General features: G+C 48.2%; 6 protein-coding genes across 6 annotated transcripts; 3 read left to right on the top strand and 3 right to left on the bottom strand.

The window, feature by feature from the left end:
* Positions 1-325: 325 nt before the first annotated feature.
* BDV38DRAFT_281244 (uncharacterized protein) lies at positions 326-949 on the bottom strand (the record flags this gene model as incomplete). The annotated part of the gene is made up of 3 exons (XM_032059494.1): positions 326-468; positions 571-777; positions 832-949. The coding sequence occupies 3 exons, from the start codon at positions 947-949 to the stop codon at positions 326-328; spliced, it is 468 nt and encodes a 155-aa protein (XP_031915543.1).
* A 1,053-nt stretch (positions 950-2,002) lies between these two features.
* On the top strand, positions 2,003-3,210 carry BDV38DRAFT_269962 (uncharacterized protein; the record flags this gene model as incomplete). Its single annotated transcript, XM_032057060.1, has 6 exons — positions 2,003-2,055; positions 2,199-2,306; positions 2,355-2,548; positions 2,711-2,787; positions 2,876-3,092; positions 3,152-3,210. 6 exons carry the CDS (start codon positions 2,003-2,005, stop codon positions 3,208-3,210), a joined length of 708 nt encoding a protein of 235 aa, XP_031915542.1.
* A 241-nt stretch (positions 3,211-3,451) lies between these two features.
* On the top strand, positions 3,452-3,812 carry BDV38DRAFT_269961 (uncharacterized protein; the record flags this gene model as incomplete). Its single annotated transcript, XM_032057059.1, has 3 exons — positions 3,452-3,505; positions 3,583-3,668; positions 3,716-3,812. The coding sequence occupies 3 exons, from the start codon at positions 3,452-3,454 to the stop codon at positions 3,810-3,812; spliced, it is 237 nt and encodes a 78-aa protein (XP_031915541.1).
* A 1,308-nt stretch (positions 3,813-5,120) lies between these two features.
* Positions 5,121-6,905, top strand: BDV38DRAFT_291485 (FAD-binding oxidoreductase; the record flags this gene model as incomplete). The annotated part of the gene is made up of 2 exons (XM_032061755.1): positions 5,121-5,848; positions 5,917-6,905. The coding sequence occupies exons 1-2, from the start codon at positions 5,287-5,289 to the stop codon at positions 6,903-6,905; spliced, it is 1,551 nt and encodes a 516-aa protein (XP_031915540.1). The 5' UTR covers positions 5,121-5,286.
* Positions 6,906-7,484: 579 nt separating this feature from the next.
* BDV38DRAFT_291482 (NAD(P)-dependent alcohol dehydrogenase) lies at positions 7,485-8,618 on the bottom strand (the record flags this gene model as incomplete). The annotated part of the gene is made up of 2 exons (XM_032061754.1): positions 8,324-8,618; positions 7,485-8,259 (listed from the first exon to the last, which is right to left on the bottom strand). Exons 1-2 carry the CDS (start codon positions 8,539-8,541, stop codon positions 7,485-7,487), a joined length of 993 nt encoding a protein of 330 aa, XP_031915539.1. The 5' UTR covers positions 8,542-8,618.
* Positions 8,619-9,021: 403 nt separating this feature from the next.
* Positions 9,022-16,290, bottom strand: BDV38DRAFT_291480 (uncharacterized protein; the record flags this gene model as incomplete). Its single annotated transcript, XM_032061753.1, has 7 exons — positions 15,050-16,290; positions 12,875-14,989; positions 10,074-12,819; positions 9,953-10,027; positions 9,865-9,907; positions 9,556-9,832; positions 9,022-9,500 (listed from the first exon to the last, which is right to left on the bottom strand). The coding sequence occupies exons 1-7, from the start codon at positions 16,233-16,235 to the stop codon at positions 9,022-9,024; spliced, it is 6,921 nt and encodes a 2,306-aa protein (XP_031915538.1). The 5' UTR covers positions 16,236-16,290.
* Positions 16,291-17,003: the final 713 nt, after the last annotated feature.

The raw sequence follows: 17,003 nt of genomic DNA, 5'->3' as shown, positions 1-17,003 counted from the left end.
AGGTTATATATATATATTGTACCGTCCGTGGTTAACCGGCGGTTAACCTAGTTCTGCCTGAGGCGGCCAACTAGACCTATTTAGGCAGGCGGTGAACTAGGGTTGCTTAAAACACTGCTGGCAGAAAATAGCCCTAACCTACCGCCTACTAGAACAGGCTTAGTTTGGTGCCTTGTGGCCTTATCAGGCAGAACTAGGTTAACCGCGGTTAACCTAGTTTTAACCTTAACCTAGGTCGGTTAAACATTTTTATACCTTAACCTAACCGGCCCCGGTTAGGTTAGGTTATGGCTAGGTTACAACGGTTAGGTTATGCCACTCTATCCTAGATAGATACTTGTACAAACTTATAGCACGCACACAGGATAGCTTTCGCATACTTCTCTCCTCTTATATCTGCCAACGCAGCCTCGACTTGTTCCACATATTCAGCTGCTCTGGTATTGGCATTTGTGTCCATGGCCAGGCCTGGTGATGGGTCAATGCAAGTGTCATCATTGACCAACAGACCGAGTTCATCTCACGGCGGTCTGAGCGTAATTCTATCTGGATAAATTACAACCTCAGTACGTGGGACCATAAGACTCAGCATTGACCATTCCCCAGCAGTGTGAGGGATGCCCCGTAGATGTAGGGCATAGCTAAACCCGACGTAGCCATAGATTTTGGTTCCGCAGTCCTCATTTGCTGGGCTGTATTCTCGCACAGCATCGCTAACTCCACCAGCGATGCATCGCACTTCATCCTTTCCGTTGACAGAAAGGGTTGCATCCCGCCCTTCAGAGTCAATTGTCACTGGAGAGCGGTGTCCATTGCCTATTTACCAAATACCAGTGCGCTCGTATGCGTAATAGTCATCGGATTTGAGTTTCGACAACACAGTTGCAACTCTTTGTAGGGTATCTGGGGGACCGGGCCGCAAAGTAATGGAGGTAGAAAGGGCGGTCATCTTACGCAGAAGGCAGAATACTCAGGCTTAGGGTATAATTCATCCGGTATTATTAGGGAAATTGCCTGAGGAACTTTTAACGGTGTGTGAGAGAGGGAAGGGTTTATATACCCTTTACATTTTGTAGTATCTGTAGGATGATCGTAACAAGCATGGCCTGTGGCAAGAAGATATGGGTGATTCCATTGCGAGAATTCCACCTGTAACATATATAAACTATAGGATTACGACAGAATTTGGCCTTATGTCAAACTTACAAAGAAGGTTGCAATTCTTATATCACTCACGACGCCTGCTATCGAAAGCTAACGGCAGACTTGGAAAGAATTCCCGAGGACGCGAGGATGGGATGGGCTACATTCCCATTTTGGAGTTTGGATTCAGCCTTAGACGTCTTCTTTCGGGTATTCCGGTGAAGAATGGCGCAAGTTGTGTATTCCAGGGTTGGGGTCGCTGTTCTTGATATTTGATGTTGCTCTTGTATTTACGGAGTCTTATTCTTGTATATTGAATTTGTTTTATTTCTGGATACTTCGATATATAGACTTCATTCATAAGTCGGATGCAAGAACCCTTAGCTGATCATTTTAGCTATTCACCTGGTACGTAATAGCAATGCAGCGGTAGGGCAATGAATTTCCAAGGATGACTAGGGGTCTCCCCTATCGGAGGGAAAGGCATATGATCATATTAACCAAACCCGTTTCATCCCTGCTTTTTGACATTTTAAATGTCGATACTGTACCGCAGCTTCTTCCAATTTTTAGTGGAATGTGTCAGGTAATATAAGCATGAAGATTGACTCGTATGGCGTTATTCTTTTTACCAGATTTCCCTTCATAAGCCAACACAGAAAGTCGAATATTATTACCGAGTGCTATCTGGCATACCTAAGTATATATAACGATATTTATGGTACTAAAAGGTGCTGATAAGGTTCTATATGATGACAGATGCAGATGCAAGGGATAAGTGACGCAGTATCCAGTTCTTCCAACTACTATCTCAACCTCGCCTGGTACCTCTGAAGCCCACCACTTATGCATATACAGCATGGCTGGAGCAGACAGCTACCCATTAGGTCGGGATATATTCCACTCAGTCCGGTGTGTTCAGGTCCCTTTTTTCTTTTTCTTTTTTCTTTTTCTTTTTTCTTTTTCTTTTTTCTTTTTCTTTTTTCTTATTTTTTTTTCAATTTGATGATTCGAATAGTGCTGTGGGAGAAAGGAAGGCTAACCTAAACTACTAGTTTGGACGCCCAGCATTTACTCCGGAGGCTTCACACAGGCTATATAGTCTACCCTTGTATTCCCATCAATGATAACTTGAGAATTGCAGAGCTCGGAACTGGAACAGGGTATATATGGTTCTATCTTAGGAATATTCACTTTTGACGATAATATAGAGTCTGGCTCTTTGCAGCAGCAAAGTACCTCCCACCGACCACTCAACTGGACGGATTCGATATCTCCCATGAGCAATTTCCTCTCAAGGAGCAGTGTCCGCCTACCCTTAGGTTTGATAAAATGGATTCTTTTGTCGATCCACCAGCCACTCTTCTTGATCAGTATGATGTGGTCCACCTTCCCATGTGGGCGAGTAACTTCTGAAACGGAGATTCCGGCACCATCCTTCACCATGTCTTGGGGCTATAAAGTTACGACTCATGTGATTTTTCAAACCTAGGACACCGTCTAAGATTGCGCATTCTCAGAGCTCGGTGGATTTATCCAATGGGAAGAGGCAGACATAACCCATCAGGTGTAGGCGAAACGGCCAAGCAATTTGCGGCAGGAATCAATAAATTGTTTGGTTGGGTTGGCCTTGATTACAGGGAAGTATTTAGGACTCACTGCCATGTGAAGGAAAACAGTCGAATTCACAGTATCAAGCTGGGCACCTAATCTTCCTAAACGTGTGACATAGATTGGCTTCCGCCTCATCGCGTTCGAAAGACAGCAGTTCCAGAACAATTTGATCAACGTATGCACCAATATGCATCTCCTGGCACTCCATGAAATCCTTCAGGGACTCCGCCAATCTTGTCCCCCGGAGGGAATTCTGGAGCACGAAATTGCTCTTCACCATCTACTTCCCGTAGAAAGAAAAGGTGTCATGCACAATTGGTCTCCTGTCCTTTTGGGTCAGAGACCTCTGAAGGATGTGATTTCCATATCTGAACAGACTGCTGTTCCAGTTTAGTTTCCATCTTGGGAATTCATGGAGGTGAGGGCTTGGAGAACAACGACAGGGTGGGGTAGCCATGACGTGAAGTTGAAGCTTCCAGCAAGCTGTGAAGGGCTAGAATGATGTTTGTACAACCTGCAAAACAAGGAGCTCACATACTAGGCTCCATCGGGGACGTGGCGTGACTGACGTTTTTGACAGTATTTAAACCCCGCCATTCCCCAGACTATGTCCTCCTTTCTTGTTACTCCACCATATCTACCTTCTTCACAACCTTTCTAATCTCTTGTCACTCAGTTCTCCTAAGTTATAATCATGTCGAGCTCTGGCAAAGGTTACTCTTACACTGGCTCTGGCACGAACAGCCAGGTACGTACCCCTTCATCATCTTTTTCTTCGTGATAATGTCCAACCACAGAAGCTTACTGATACGCTTTGTAATCCAGGGCAATCACTATTGCTCGCGTGACTATGGCACTGGGTCGGATTCGAACGGTTCTGGTCGCGGCGATGCATACCACTACTCCAACAGGTCAATCCACTTCTCAAAAGTTTGGGTACCCTGCTAACATAGAGTAGCAACGGATCCTACTATTACTCCAACTCCAACGGCAGCACCTATTACAATGATGGCAAGGGCGGATCGACTTATACCCCTTCCAGTGGGAAGAAATGACGGGGGCTTGCCGTATCTTCGGGAGCAGAACTCTGGATGAGGAGTTATGTCACCATGCTCTATGTGGATGACTCGTGATGGCTCTGCATTGATCAATAGGTCCTCCGTTACATTTCTGTGATCTGACTGTCCACCACCTTCTCTGTATCCCAGACATAGGTAGTCAATAGTCTGCCAGTCTTAGGGCGATATTAATGGCTTATTCATATGGTCTCGTGTATTTTCCAGAACTACATTGATCATTGGTTCATATAGTATTCATCTAAGCACGATCGCGCGCCCCTCTTGGGTTCTGGGAGGAGTACGGCAGAGTGGCAATGCTTTTTTAGCTCCCTAAACCAAGGAATCCTCTTTCTATTGCACTCAGACATTGTAACCTTTTGTATGACGTTGAATACTTCTAAGGTTATTCTCAAAGAGATGGGACTTCTAAACGCTAGGCATTTATCCTTCTACCCCATGAACGATGGGACGGAGGCTCTGCCATAGAAGGGAGATAGCCTTTGAACTAGGTAAGTATACAGAAGCAGGAAGAGAAGAAAGTGTCTATCAGTAACTGAATAATAATGAGCATAGTATTGGAATGAATCTTCCCTCTTCTCTTTCTACCTAGATATATTTTCAAATGGTTTCAGTTGTCCACTTCTTTGATAGGATCCCGAGGTAAAGAATAGATATCACGGGCCAATTCTAGTGTGTATGGAGTAATGATAAGCGGATTTGACCTTTTGTTTTTGGCTTACTAGCCCTGCACGTCTAATATGTCCTGGAGGATTTTTCCGAGCCCATGCCCACACATTGAAGGTTGTATTGGACTAAGGTAATCATGCACAGTGCGATGTCTGTTCAACCTTGAAGCTCTAGGCCAATGGGCAATGGCACACCAATGATATGTCACTTCTCGTGTCATTTTACAGCAAAGGAAGTTCCAAACCTGGAGCAAGCAGTACAGCTCCCTAATATATATCTCCAGTTCCTAATAAGAAGGGTTTGCCAGAGCTTGTAAATAGCCAAAAGCATTCAGGAAGGTAAGGTTGGTCGATCAGAGACTTGTTGGTACGCCATATAATCTTGGATCAGTGAACGTACATTTTGGACTGTTAAAGAAAAAGTTTAAATCTGGTTGATCAACATCAGTATTTCCATTCTCTGTAGGTAGACACGGGTCATGATGATCGATCACATTGCATTTTTCAGGGGCTGCTTGGTATGCGCCCCCTTGCATACACCCCCTAAATTAATGGCAATCCTAATTATCACGGGCGAAACCGCGCAGTTGAAATGCTAAGAGTTTTCTTGCATTTAATCATCCCTTTGGGTGTAAAATACCAGTGCCAATAGTACTGCGAATAGCTGTCACTAGGGAATACAACGTGGCCAGCGGCTCAAACTTAAACATATCGAAGATACCAGAAGCCTCTCTGCTGCAGTCCACAGCACATCGTTGTGCGTGGGCCACTAAATCTTAAGGGGGATGTCAAGAAAGCAACTAGCGTTAATACTGACATACGCACTCGGCTTCTCATCTGCCCGTGCGACTGCTTTAACGGATACTCTGGCTCTTCCGGTCTCGCTGCAACAATGCTTAAACAATACTGGAGCGACCGTGGTGTATCCTGGAAACTTGGACTATGATACATTATCCCGTCCGCAGAATGCAAACTATCAGCCGCATCCAGAAGTTATCGTGATACCCACGCTACCAGAGGAGGTGGCAGCTAGCGTACGCTGTGTGGCGGTGGAGAAAGGGAATGTCAAGCTCAGTACTCGAGGAGGAGGTCATAGCTATGCTGCGTACGGTTTCGCGGGTGAGGTTGTCATCGATTCCAGTCAGATGCGGGAGACCAGTTTCGACGACGAGAAGAAGGAAGTTACTGTTCAATTTGGTCAAACTTTGGGTCCGTTGGCGGTTGCAATGGGTCGGAAAGGATATGCCCTGCCACACGGGACCTGTCCCGGAGTTGGAATTGCAGGGCATTCCTTAGGTGGTGGTTATGGGTTCACATCGCGGAAATGGGGTTGGCTTGTTGACCGTAGTAAGTGTGTCAGGATATGTCAAAGAGGTTTATACGAGTAAATAGCAGCATGCTAACTTTGCTGGTAGTCGTGTCGCTAGAATTCGTTGATGTTGAGGGGAATATCAAGCTCCTAAACTCTAGTTCGGTAGGGATGGATGCGGAGCTGTGGTGGGCGTTAAGAGGAGCTGGGGCTAACAATTTCGGCATCGTGACATCATTTACGTATGCTTTGGAAGCAGCTCCCACTGCAGTTGTGAACTATGGAATCAGTTTCTCGTCCAAGCCTGACTGTGCGCAAGTGTTATCGACAGTCCAGGAGCTAGGCTCTATGCCTGCCAATAATCCTGATGGTCTTCCGGTCGAGCTGGGAGGAGAGGTCGTTATATCCGACGCTGATGCCGGGAATATTTGCTCGTTTACTGGGCAGTATCTAGGAGAACGCGCCGCATTTCTACCAGTGCTGGATAGATTATTGAGCAAACTGGCAGAACGCGGAGTAAAGCCAGTCAACAGTACATCCTACATCAAAGAATTCGACGACTGGGTCGCCGCTCTCACAGATTTGATGGGCTCGTTGGATGAGCCCAGTACACCTCAGCCATATTACGCTCAGTCCCTGGTGGATGACGGCTCCCCCAGTTATACACTTTCTCATGCGGAGCTCATCATAGACGCTATTCAGGACGCAAAACTCGTCAAAGATACACAAACCCATGTATCCTTTGATTTGAATGGACCAGGCTCAAGAACGAACCTTCGACCGATAGCCGACGATACATCCTTTATCCATCGAGATAGTTTGTTTCTTGTCCAAATCTTCTCAAATATGTTTCCTGGCTTCAACAATACAGACGCCCATGAAGAAGGGCTGAAGAAAATTACCAATATTGCAGACACTATCAAACAAATTAAGCCGAGTGGCCAGTGGCATGCGTACCAGAACTACATTGACCCCTATCTCGCTGATTTTGGACAGGCATACTATGGTGAGAATCTAGAACGTTTGAAGTTGCTAAAGGCCGTCACAGATCCGGATATGGTGTTCGATTTCCCACAGGGACTAGGGCATGCATGATAAGAGTGAATTTTAACTTAGCTGTTATATACGAGAAATATATCTTCTCCCTTCTCCCTGCATACACAGCTGTTTTAAGCGTTATACCCTCCAAACAAAATATATCTTCATATGTCCCATCAAATATTCCGTTCGAGTTACACCCTTTTAGGCTTTAGCGTCCCGTGCTTAGGCAAGCGAGGTTTCATACTCATGATAACTACATTTTAAGACACATATGCTGCGCCATGAATACACTACTGGGATATCGCCTCTGCACAAATCGGTAAGACATGTTACAGAGTAGTGTGTTGGACAATTGGCCGTGGCCATAACTATCTCCGCTGGGCTACACGACAATCTGAAGAATTTATTTCCCCTTAAAAGCCTTAGCGGTGTTGAATGAACCTCAGACGACTAATCATAGAAGTATTTGCCATAGCTTGCGGCAAATCCAGAAACCTCCTCAAAATAAGCTAATTCTCGTGGTAGATATTTGCATTGACTATATCATAACGATAGAAGGAGTGTTGATTCAAAATACCTAAGAGTATTATGTCGAACTGCACCTGGAGGAGTCAGAGATTCGACATTTGCTTCTCACATTCGATGGGCAAGCACACCCCTGTATCTCATTTTGCCTTGCCGAAGGACTTCCATCGCTTCTTCTATCCCCTCCCGGTTCAGTGGAAAGACCATCGTAATAGGCTTGATTTTGTGGCGGGCAGTAAATTCCAACATTTCGCGCTGACTTTCTCTAGCTGCCGGTAGACTGCCCTGAATGCGTAATGCTTTCATGACCAGCTGCGGATATGGAAATCTCATTTCCTCCATGTCCACAGTGAGGGCATAAATAGTGCCCCCATGGGCCATAATCTGGCAGATTAACTCCCATTTTGGCTGTTGAGCTGAGGTCACCAGAAGATGATCCAGAGGTTTCATCGTTGGGCTATAGTCCTTGAAAACATAGAACTCACTGGCTCCAAGCGCCATCGCTTCCCCTTTTTTGGTCTCTGTTCCCGATAGCACCACGACTTGACAGCCCATTTTCGCAGCGAACTGGATCGCAAGGTGGCCTAAACCACCGACCCCGAGGATACCGACGCGTTCAGTAGGTGCAACCTTGAATTTTTGAAGTGGAGAAAACACAGCACTTCCAGCGCACATCAAAGGAGCGGCTTCTGCATTGGAGATTCCATCTGGTATCTTGTAGAGAAAGTCCTCTGGCCAGATACCCGCGTGAGCAAAGGATCCTTGGTCCGGCGTACACTCCCCATAAATTCGTCGTTGAGCATAGTACAGTTCCTCTCCACGTAGACAATGCTTGCATTGACGACAGCTCCCATGCTCATACCCCCAACCCACACGATCACGGCTGCGTTTTAACGACGTGTCTTAGCAAATAAAATTCCCAGATAATGAACAGAATGAGCGCTTACACCTTTAATGAGATGACATTGGACCCAACTGATTTCACCAATCCTGCTCCTTCGTGTCCAAGGACAATATCGGCGTGCCGGTAGTGTTCATCGGTTCCACAAAGACCAGAATGCGTAACCCGAACGAGTACTTCATCTCCTCTGGGATCAGGGCGTCGGGTCCGACATTCCACGATTTCTCCGTTCGGGGACCCTTTGAAAACAGTAAACTCAGGCATATTGAGTTGTGAAAAGTTAGAAGTTCAATGGAAGAGGTCGAATCAAGACGCACATTTATAAACAATGCAGTAGAAGCGGCTTTCGTAGGTAAGGATCTGACCTAAAGCAACCCCGGTGATCAGATTATAGAGTACACATTAATTATTATTGATGTGGCATAATATATGGTTGAATCAGGGCTGAGCTGATTGTGAAGATATTCGAAATATATTTTGTGTATTTCAAATAGAAATAGTGCACACTAGATACTACTTTTAGACACACTCCCAAGAATGCGCCATGTCACGGTTAAAGCTATAAAATCTCCTTTTGGCCCACGCGAAGCGACAACATTGTTTGTCGATGCACTACATGGATGATGTTACTCTGCTGTGCCACATCCGCCTACCTATGTCCAGGTACCGTCAACAAAAAGAGATCGCTATTGCATCTACTTATTTTGAATATAAACCAAGATATATCTCACAGATATACACTGTCTATCCACGAGTCAGCAGCGGTGCCCACAGATAATGTTTCTCAAGATTGTCGATGAGTCTCTGTGGTTGGCACCCGGTAAAGGTGGAATCAGAGCCCTTGATACGCTCTGTATCCCAGCCCAAGCGGGTCAAACCCAGCTCTTGCCATAGATCAGCAGCCTGTTGGCCCGCGCGCTCTCCGCCACCCGGGCTCTTCCATTGATTTCTTACCGTCTCCCAGTTATTGGAACCAGGCGTATCTGGCCACGGAACTCCTTCGAGGGCCTCTGAGCGTGCTTCACTTTCGGGAAGTTTATACATGGGTGTGATATTGGAAATCTGAAACAACTCGACCTTATAGGTGACATCTGGATCTTTGGAGAATTTGTCACCCGGTCGGCGGAGTCGAACACCTGTCATGACGCGGAGTGTCTTCTCGGATGTTCCTTTCAATAGAGACTGGGGGTTCTTGACCCGACCCGGGTCTGTGGAGGCATCATCTAAAAGCAAATTAGTCTAGCAGTTCCTGGACGGATGAATGGATCGTACACTCACACTTGCCAAAAAGGGCGGCAGGAACGTCACCGTAGATAGCTTCATTATCATCCCAGATAGGATCTGGCTCTTTCTCTTCTAATAGTTCATTCTCCCCATCGCGCTGGATGGTAATGGTCAAGATCGAGCTGATGCTGCCTGTCTTGTGCATCGGTCTTGCGCTCAACGTGTCCACCTTTTCACTTGGATACACGTCCCTGCTCCCATTTTCCTCGCCGGAGACCTTCAATGTCACCACGGTAGCGTTCTCGATGGGAAACTTGCAGTTGACAGAAAACTCGAACGTGGCCATATCCACGATCCACTGACCCGTGCTAGGTGTGGACTCGATTTGCTCCAGAGGTATGAGTCCCTCTTCGACGGCGAACACATGGCCCTCACTGTTGGGCCCGTCTACAGCCTGGGCGATGTGGCCCTGCGATGAGGAAGCGAGAAGGGCTGTGGGACCCTCGGTATGAGTCTGGCAGACGAGCTCGATGAATTCATCCAGTTCCAAGGGCCGCGACGTCTCCGAAGACTTGGTGCCAAAGTCAATATCGAAACCAAAGACATAGAAGTTCACGTGAACGGTGCCACTGATGGGCGGTCCTTGGATGTATAAACGAGCGCTGAGCTCGACATGAATCTTGATCGTAACCAGCCAGAGGTCCAGGGTGAACTGAACCCCAACCGAGACGCCTCCTTCGGCCATGAAAAAGAAGGGCTTGTAATTGATCAGGAAGTCGACAAAGGCGATAAACCATGCATAGAGCGGGTTCAGAGAGAGCTTTAGCTCTAATCTGCCACCTCCCATGCAGGTCTTTGGCGTAATGGCAAAGTACGCGTTGCCGGTGATGCTGACTGATTTTCCAAACTGCCAACTGATTCCTAAACGGTCGACCGCGGGATATTGAGATGGTTTCTGATAGGAAGGGTGATAGCCACCGATAGTAAACACCCAGTCACCACGCAGGTTGGTATCCTTGCTGTCAAACCAGCTATACAAGGCAAACCCTCCCGATAAGTGGCAGCTGGGGTCCAGGATGTAAGACGCGGGCGTCAGTTCACCCTCAACCTTCAGGATACCACTTTCAAGGTTCACCGTGGCCACAATTCCCAGCTGCACAAAGGCGAATTGTCGCCCACTCTTTCCTCCTGGGATACTGGCGGTAGCCACTGCAAATATACCAAGCTCTACATATGGGTTCCATTGGACGGCAACGACTGCCTGTACATGGAGGATCTGAAACGCCTTCACCGTGAGACCGGCAGCAACCCAAAATGACTTGTCCTGCGGCGCAAACCATTTCGTATCAAGCATATTCTCTAAGGCTTGGAGGGGGGTATCACCATCGGGTCGCCCTGGAGTGGCCCCGTCCTTGATCAAAGGAAAGTCGATCACTTCTTTCGCTGTGGGGTATGTGAGTTTCGAATTATAGCCAAAGCCCCCACAGATCCCTTCAATGCTCACAAATTGGAATGTGATGAGCGGACCACGGAGGACACAGTAGACAAACACCGTCTCGAATTGTTCAATACCCTTCTTCGTCGTGTAGCCCCAATACCCAGCGGCTTGGAACTGCCAAGGCATGTAGCTGATCATCAAGGCACCTTGGTAATATTCCCGCTCAGGTTCTTTTCCAATATGTAGCATTCCAGCAATCTCAATCGGCGGCCGGTCATAGACGGCCTGCAGTCCTTCCAGAGTGAACTCGGGGCCCGGTGGGCTATGCAAGCTCGTCCCGTTGGTGAAATTCAAGTCGATGCTGAACCCTACCAGGGAGAATTCTATTGGACCCACCATAATCGAGGCATCAATTCGAATCGAGAGGATCGATTCATCGTTATATAAGCCCGTTGAGTAGCGTAGTCCAAGGCTCTTGATCTGGAGTGGACCGACATTTTTAGAGAAAGGCTCCATTCTCCCCCCCTTCTCAGTATCTCCTTGGGAAATCACTGCCTTGGTTCCTGATTCCTTGCCGGTCTGGAAGGTATAATCAATGATGACCTCTGAGAAACCGCGGGTGGTAAATGCGACGACCATGAAGTGTAGTCCATTAGCCAGAACAACATCTGCGTCATTGTCATCCCTATCCCTATTGCCGAGGACCTTGAATGGCACTGTAGGCTTCGCCGGAGTGGAGTTGCGTAGAATATCATTGATGCCTTCTAATTCCCCCTTTGGAATTCCATCACCGCCTTCTGCTCGGGCCCAAAGAAAAAGGGCCTGGTCGAATGGCTGGGTGATATCGCCGATCATAGGGACGTTTACTGCAGGAAATGCTGACAGTGAGGCGATGACAATTCGCCGGACAGGGCCTGGTTTGCCTCCCTGCTCTGGAACCTGGCGGAATTGTATAAACTGCAAAAGGCGATCGTCCATCAACCATGTGGCGATCACGATCACACTGTTTCGAATATTGCCGTTCAGCTTTTTACTCTCGATCTTGATCTCCATCAAGTCTCTGGTGCTTGTTGGAACCATGATATTTACCAAGAATTCAGGCAGTTTCAAGTCTTCGCCAAGGAAAGAGGCCAGCATACCCCCCGCATTCGATTCGACCGATGGGTCTTGGTCGATTCTGAGGCCCGCAGTAAAGTCCCAAGTGTTCCCGGAATGCGTATATGCCAAGGAGAAGACATGCTGGTCTAGAACGAGATTTCCCCTGATTGCGAATTCTGACGGCGCTTGATTGGAAAATGAATAGATCACTTCGAGACCCCTCACCTCGATGGATTCAATCATAGGAATGACTGCCCCTCGGACATCCTCGGAGAAGAATTGAGCCAACGTCGAGGCAAAAAAATGATCCATTGACCCGTATAACTGCCACTCTTCGTCCTTGGACTCATATGTGACCGCTCCGGTTATCTGGGTGGGCGCACCATATCTCGAGCCCTTGGGTTGCGATAACAACGCCTTGACGTAGAACCCACCACTGAATCCCGGGCCCGCCACACGGGCAACGGGCTGGCTCTGCTCCCAGTCATACCAAATCTCAAGGGTAGCATCTGCTATGGTAAAGATTGGAACCGTGCCACTTCCCTCTGCTGGCTTTGGAACCAGAGTGCCGGTCATGTAAAGACCTTCCTGGTTGGCAATGAATTCAGCCTGGAGAACCTGGGTGGGTAGGAAGGCTGGAGCTGTCTCAAATCCTCCAATGGCGATGAGATCCAGGGTCGACACCCAATCTGCTTCTTCGATAGTAATAGGCGCCAGATAGTGAAAGTCCTCGTATTCTGGTTGGACAAGCTGTTCAGTTTCACTAGGTTTGGATGGAGGCCCTGTAGCTGTCAGCGTTCAACGTCTTTTAGTATTAGGGTATAGTGGCCAACTTACTCCCCCACAGACGAGCTCGCACGGTACTCCCATCAACGGCATCGTACGTATAGGTAAGGTGAAATAGGATCGGAGCTGCGTGCTGCCCGAGGCGCATTGTGACCTCCGCATGCAAGCTGAAGCTGGATATAGTCTCTTTGCCCGTGACGGGGTCTCTAACCAGGTCAAGAATAATTCGACGAAACTCAAACTGTCCCAGCCGAAACGAAGATGTCTCTCGATCTTGGAGCTTCATGAAATCAAAACTGGATTCGAGTCCTAGAGCATTCGCCACCCAACCGAGAATGCTGTCCATTGTGACAGCGCCGAGGGTAGAATTCGTTAGAGTGATAGTCGTCAGGGTTGCATTGAACTCCAATATCGCGTCTAGCGTAATATCACCGTTGACCTTTGCCCTCGCTCGAAGAATCAGACTGCCTTGGGTTTCGACCACGACGTCGTCCCGTTTGGTCGACCAGGTGCTTGATCGCCGCGCGATCACGGTAGTCTCATCCAAGGAGATTTTGAACGGTTGCAAAAATTTCTCATTGAGCTCCGCCTGTCCCCCCGTCTGTAACGGTAATTGTAGACGGATGGTTGTCCTGTAGGTATCCCCCGGGGTAAACCAAACCGCGTTTCGGCCTTCCTCAGCCTCATCCACGGTCGAGGGCACTTTCACCTCCAACATACCCAGGACGGCTATGAATGGGTTAATATCATCACTGCCACTTGGATCCCCGAACCAATCTCGGAGGCCGATGAATTCGATGATTTTGTTAATGGCCACGGATGTAGGCCCGCTGGCGACTCCGGACAGCCCGAAGACCAGCACGTTGCTTTCGGTCAAAAAACCATTTTCATCGACAAATTCCGTGGGCCCAAAGGTTTTCTCCAGGACAGCAAGGTCTGTGGTTAAGTCCAGCAGGGTAGGATCAGGATTTTCCAATTCACTTTCAATCGGTTGAAGAGGAATCTGCATTCTCCAGCTGTTGATCGTGAACCCTCCTTCATCATCATCAGCCCCTCGAACCACAGACACGGTCTGAGCGCCGAGAACGTCTTGAATCCAACATCCCCATTCATCCACCCCTTCCTCTAGAGTAGTTTCTGCGCTGACCTCTGGCTTTTCTACCAGACAAAGGACGCCACAATGCAGTGCGTCGACAAATTCATCCAGAGGACCCGGCGGGAGGATCTGGTGCTCGATATCCGCATCGATGTCACTTGGATCAACGGTGCTTGTGAAGAGATAGTACCCGTTCGCAGGGATGATTGGATCCCCGGTGATATGCCTCCTAGCTTGAGTTGAGACTCGGTTCACCACCCCCTGGATGCTGGTAGGGGCGGCGATCGAAGAATCATCTTCGTCCTCCTCGTCATCGTCTCCCGGGCCCATTTCGTCTGGGTTTGTTTCGGGGGGCACATAGAAGGTGCCTTCAGAAACCTCGACCACACCAAGCAGCCAGGCATCAGTTTCCCCATCTCCAGCTTTGTAACCTTTTTTCGACTTCTTTTTTTTGGGAACACCCGGCGGTACGGACTGGTTGGTCTTTCGTTTAGTACGAGTTGCTTGCTGGTTCTGATCTTTCAAACGGGATGACCTTCTCAATGTGTTATTCGTAATGGCTGGGATTTTAGCTAGCTCATCGCTGCCAGAGTCTTTGTAAAGAAAGTCGCCGTCCTTCGTCTCTTCGGCATACGATCGTATCAGTACCAGATCCAGTCCTTGTTGTTTATTTTTGCAACTGCCCCTCTTGACATAGCCCGAGTTCAACGCTGGATGATAATCTGCCGTCGGGAAAGCACGTAATTTCAGAATCGCGGCCAGGCGCTCTGCTATGTATCTTCGCTGCGTGTCTTCATCTTTATCAACGTACTTCTCGTACTCATTATCCACCGGAAAACGTCCGGACCGGGCGTCGTTGATTTCTTTCAGCTGTGCCCTTAGCGTGTCTCGGAATTCCGCACCTTTCTCACCGAGGCCCAATAGACGCATGTCGGCAAGATCCTTATCATTATATTTTCCATTCTCCTGCCAGAGGTACGGGGGATAAGCGGCGCATACCAAGCGAGCTACCTTTTCTCTGGCAGCCCTCGCCGCGCAGTACAAATTCCAGGCGAATACAAACTCCCACGCTAGAAGGGATATACGGTTAGCATCGGAAAAGAAATATCTAGGGGGGCCCAGATGCTTACAAGGATGGCCGTGTTTAACCTTGGTCGAAGATGGGAGGTAGGTGTTCACGGGCTGAAACCTCTTAAACATGTCGATTGGAGTACCATTAGTTGCTCCATGATGACTTGCTTTCATGCTTGTAATGCGGTTGATATTATCGCTTTCCAACCAGGTTAAAATCGGATCTTCTTCGTCCTGACCGAGATCTCCCGCAAAATAATGAGATACACGAGGAGGGCTCTTGCTGTCAACTCCTTTCCACATGACCATTGCCGCGATCGAGACCTCGTTGATTTCGCCGGCACGCTGCCCGGGAACAATATGAGGGTTATGGCCTTTTGCCGTAGCATCATCGCTTGACCTTCGGCCAGTCAGGTCCCAAGTGCCTTTGACAAGACAGGAATACCGTACCCCGACACAGTACAAGGCTGGGTGAGCAGGGTTATCGGGAGGATTACTTTTAACCAAAGCTGTTGGTTTGACGGTATCATCCGGGGTCTCGTCTGTAAGCTTTTTGTTGTTGAAAAAGTTCACTCCCAAGACGCCCCATAGACCGTCTGCCGTTTTATTTTTCGGTGTCCCAGTGCTGCGAAATTGGGCAAATGGCTCGTGAGTCTTCTTCTTTTCCCCTTCCTTCTTGTAGGCAATGCGAATCACCTTTTTTTCCGTATCTTCTGTATCAAATGTAAAAGTTCCCAGCAGCTCTGTTTTGGTCGCAGGATGCGTGGGGGCATAGAGGTAGGTCTCTGGGGTATTATTAGGGCCCCATTTCAACCAGGAAAGCTTGGTTGGCACATTGCCTCCCCGAGCCTCAGTCATGAGGATGTTGCCAATGCCATGGTAGTGATCCCTGTCCCAATGGGTGATCACAATCGAATCAAATTGGAGTCGTTTATTGGCCATCTCGCTGCAGTCGTATTTCTTTTCAATCCAAGTGATAGTGGAGAGAATGGAATGCTTCTTAGCTTTGCGGCGGAGATAGACAAATCTAGTATCCCGGTCGCCTTGTTGTTGTCCATCATCGTCCCCGTCGCTGTCTCCATCCGCCGCAGCAGCACCACCGCCACCAGCGATGTCATCTCCTCCGTCTATCAAAACTGCCGCAAGGACCTTTGGTTTTCCCTTTGCGTCCTCAACGAGAAGATGGATTGCAGAATCTCCAATCACAACCGATATATGAATGGAATCAACCCTGAACTTCGACATGATGGAAACGCTGCTCTATTCACCAGCGGGCTGTTGGGGGGGCACAGCAAAGCTCTGTGTGAATGTTTCGGTCTCTATACCACACGGATCATCGGGCAATCGGGGGCAGTGATTAATTCTCTTATGAAACCAAGATGGAAAGCGGCAGGCGGTCTTGTCTGTATGCGCATTATCCTCAGATTTAGGAATCCCATCACCTAATGGATGGACAGACACCTGGGACTCAACCAAGGCCCAGTCAGTGCAGTCATCGTCCTCGTCTTCTCCTCCTACTTCCTCTCTCTCAACAAAATACGGTAGGTTCCCCTCATCCGCTGGTCCTCCTGCCCGCATGCGTCTTTGGCACAATCAATGCATCCGGTCACAGAAGAGGGAAACGACAACTCATCATGCGCGTGCAGTGGCGACATAGTCCACCCTCCATCCGTCAGCTGAAGCCATCATTACCAAGTTTGTAATTCGAGTACATGTCGTGAAAGAAAACCGTAAGAACCAGTAACGCATAGAGATGATGCCAAAGTGTGGACAATTGCACAGCTGTGAGGTGTGCTGTCATTCAGCCTGCATGTGCAGAAACAGGGAAATATTGCATCTCGCGTCATGTTCTCGGCTTCTCCTAAACAGGAAACATTAGCAGAGTACCCTTAGGGTTCTGCACATGCCGGGTAATTTGTCAGAGGGAAGGTTACTGGGTGTCTGGGTGTAGGAGTACACGGACTACTAAAACTACGGTATTGTGATAGGTCACTACATCTGTGAAATTTCGTA

This window comes from Aspergillus pseudotamarii, assembly GCF_009193445.1.
Source record: "Aspergillus pseudotamarii strain CBS 117625 unplaced genomic scaffold BDV38scaffold_16, whole genome shotgun sequence".
Lineage (NCBI taxonomy): Eukaryota > Fungi > Ascomycota > Eurotiomycetes > Eurotiales > Aspergillaceae > Aspergillus > Aspergillus pseudotamarii.
The sequence above is the reverse complement of the archived record's forward strand: the minus strand, read 5'-3'. Positions and strand labels throughout refer to the sequence as shown.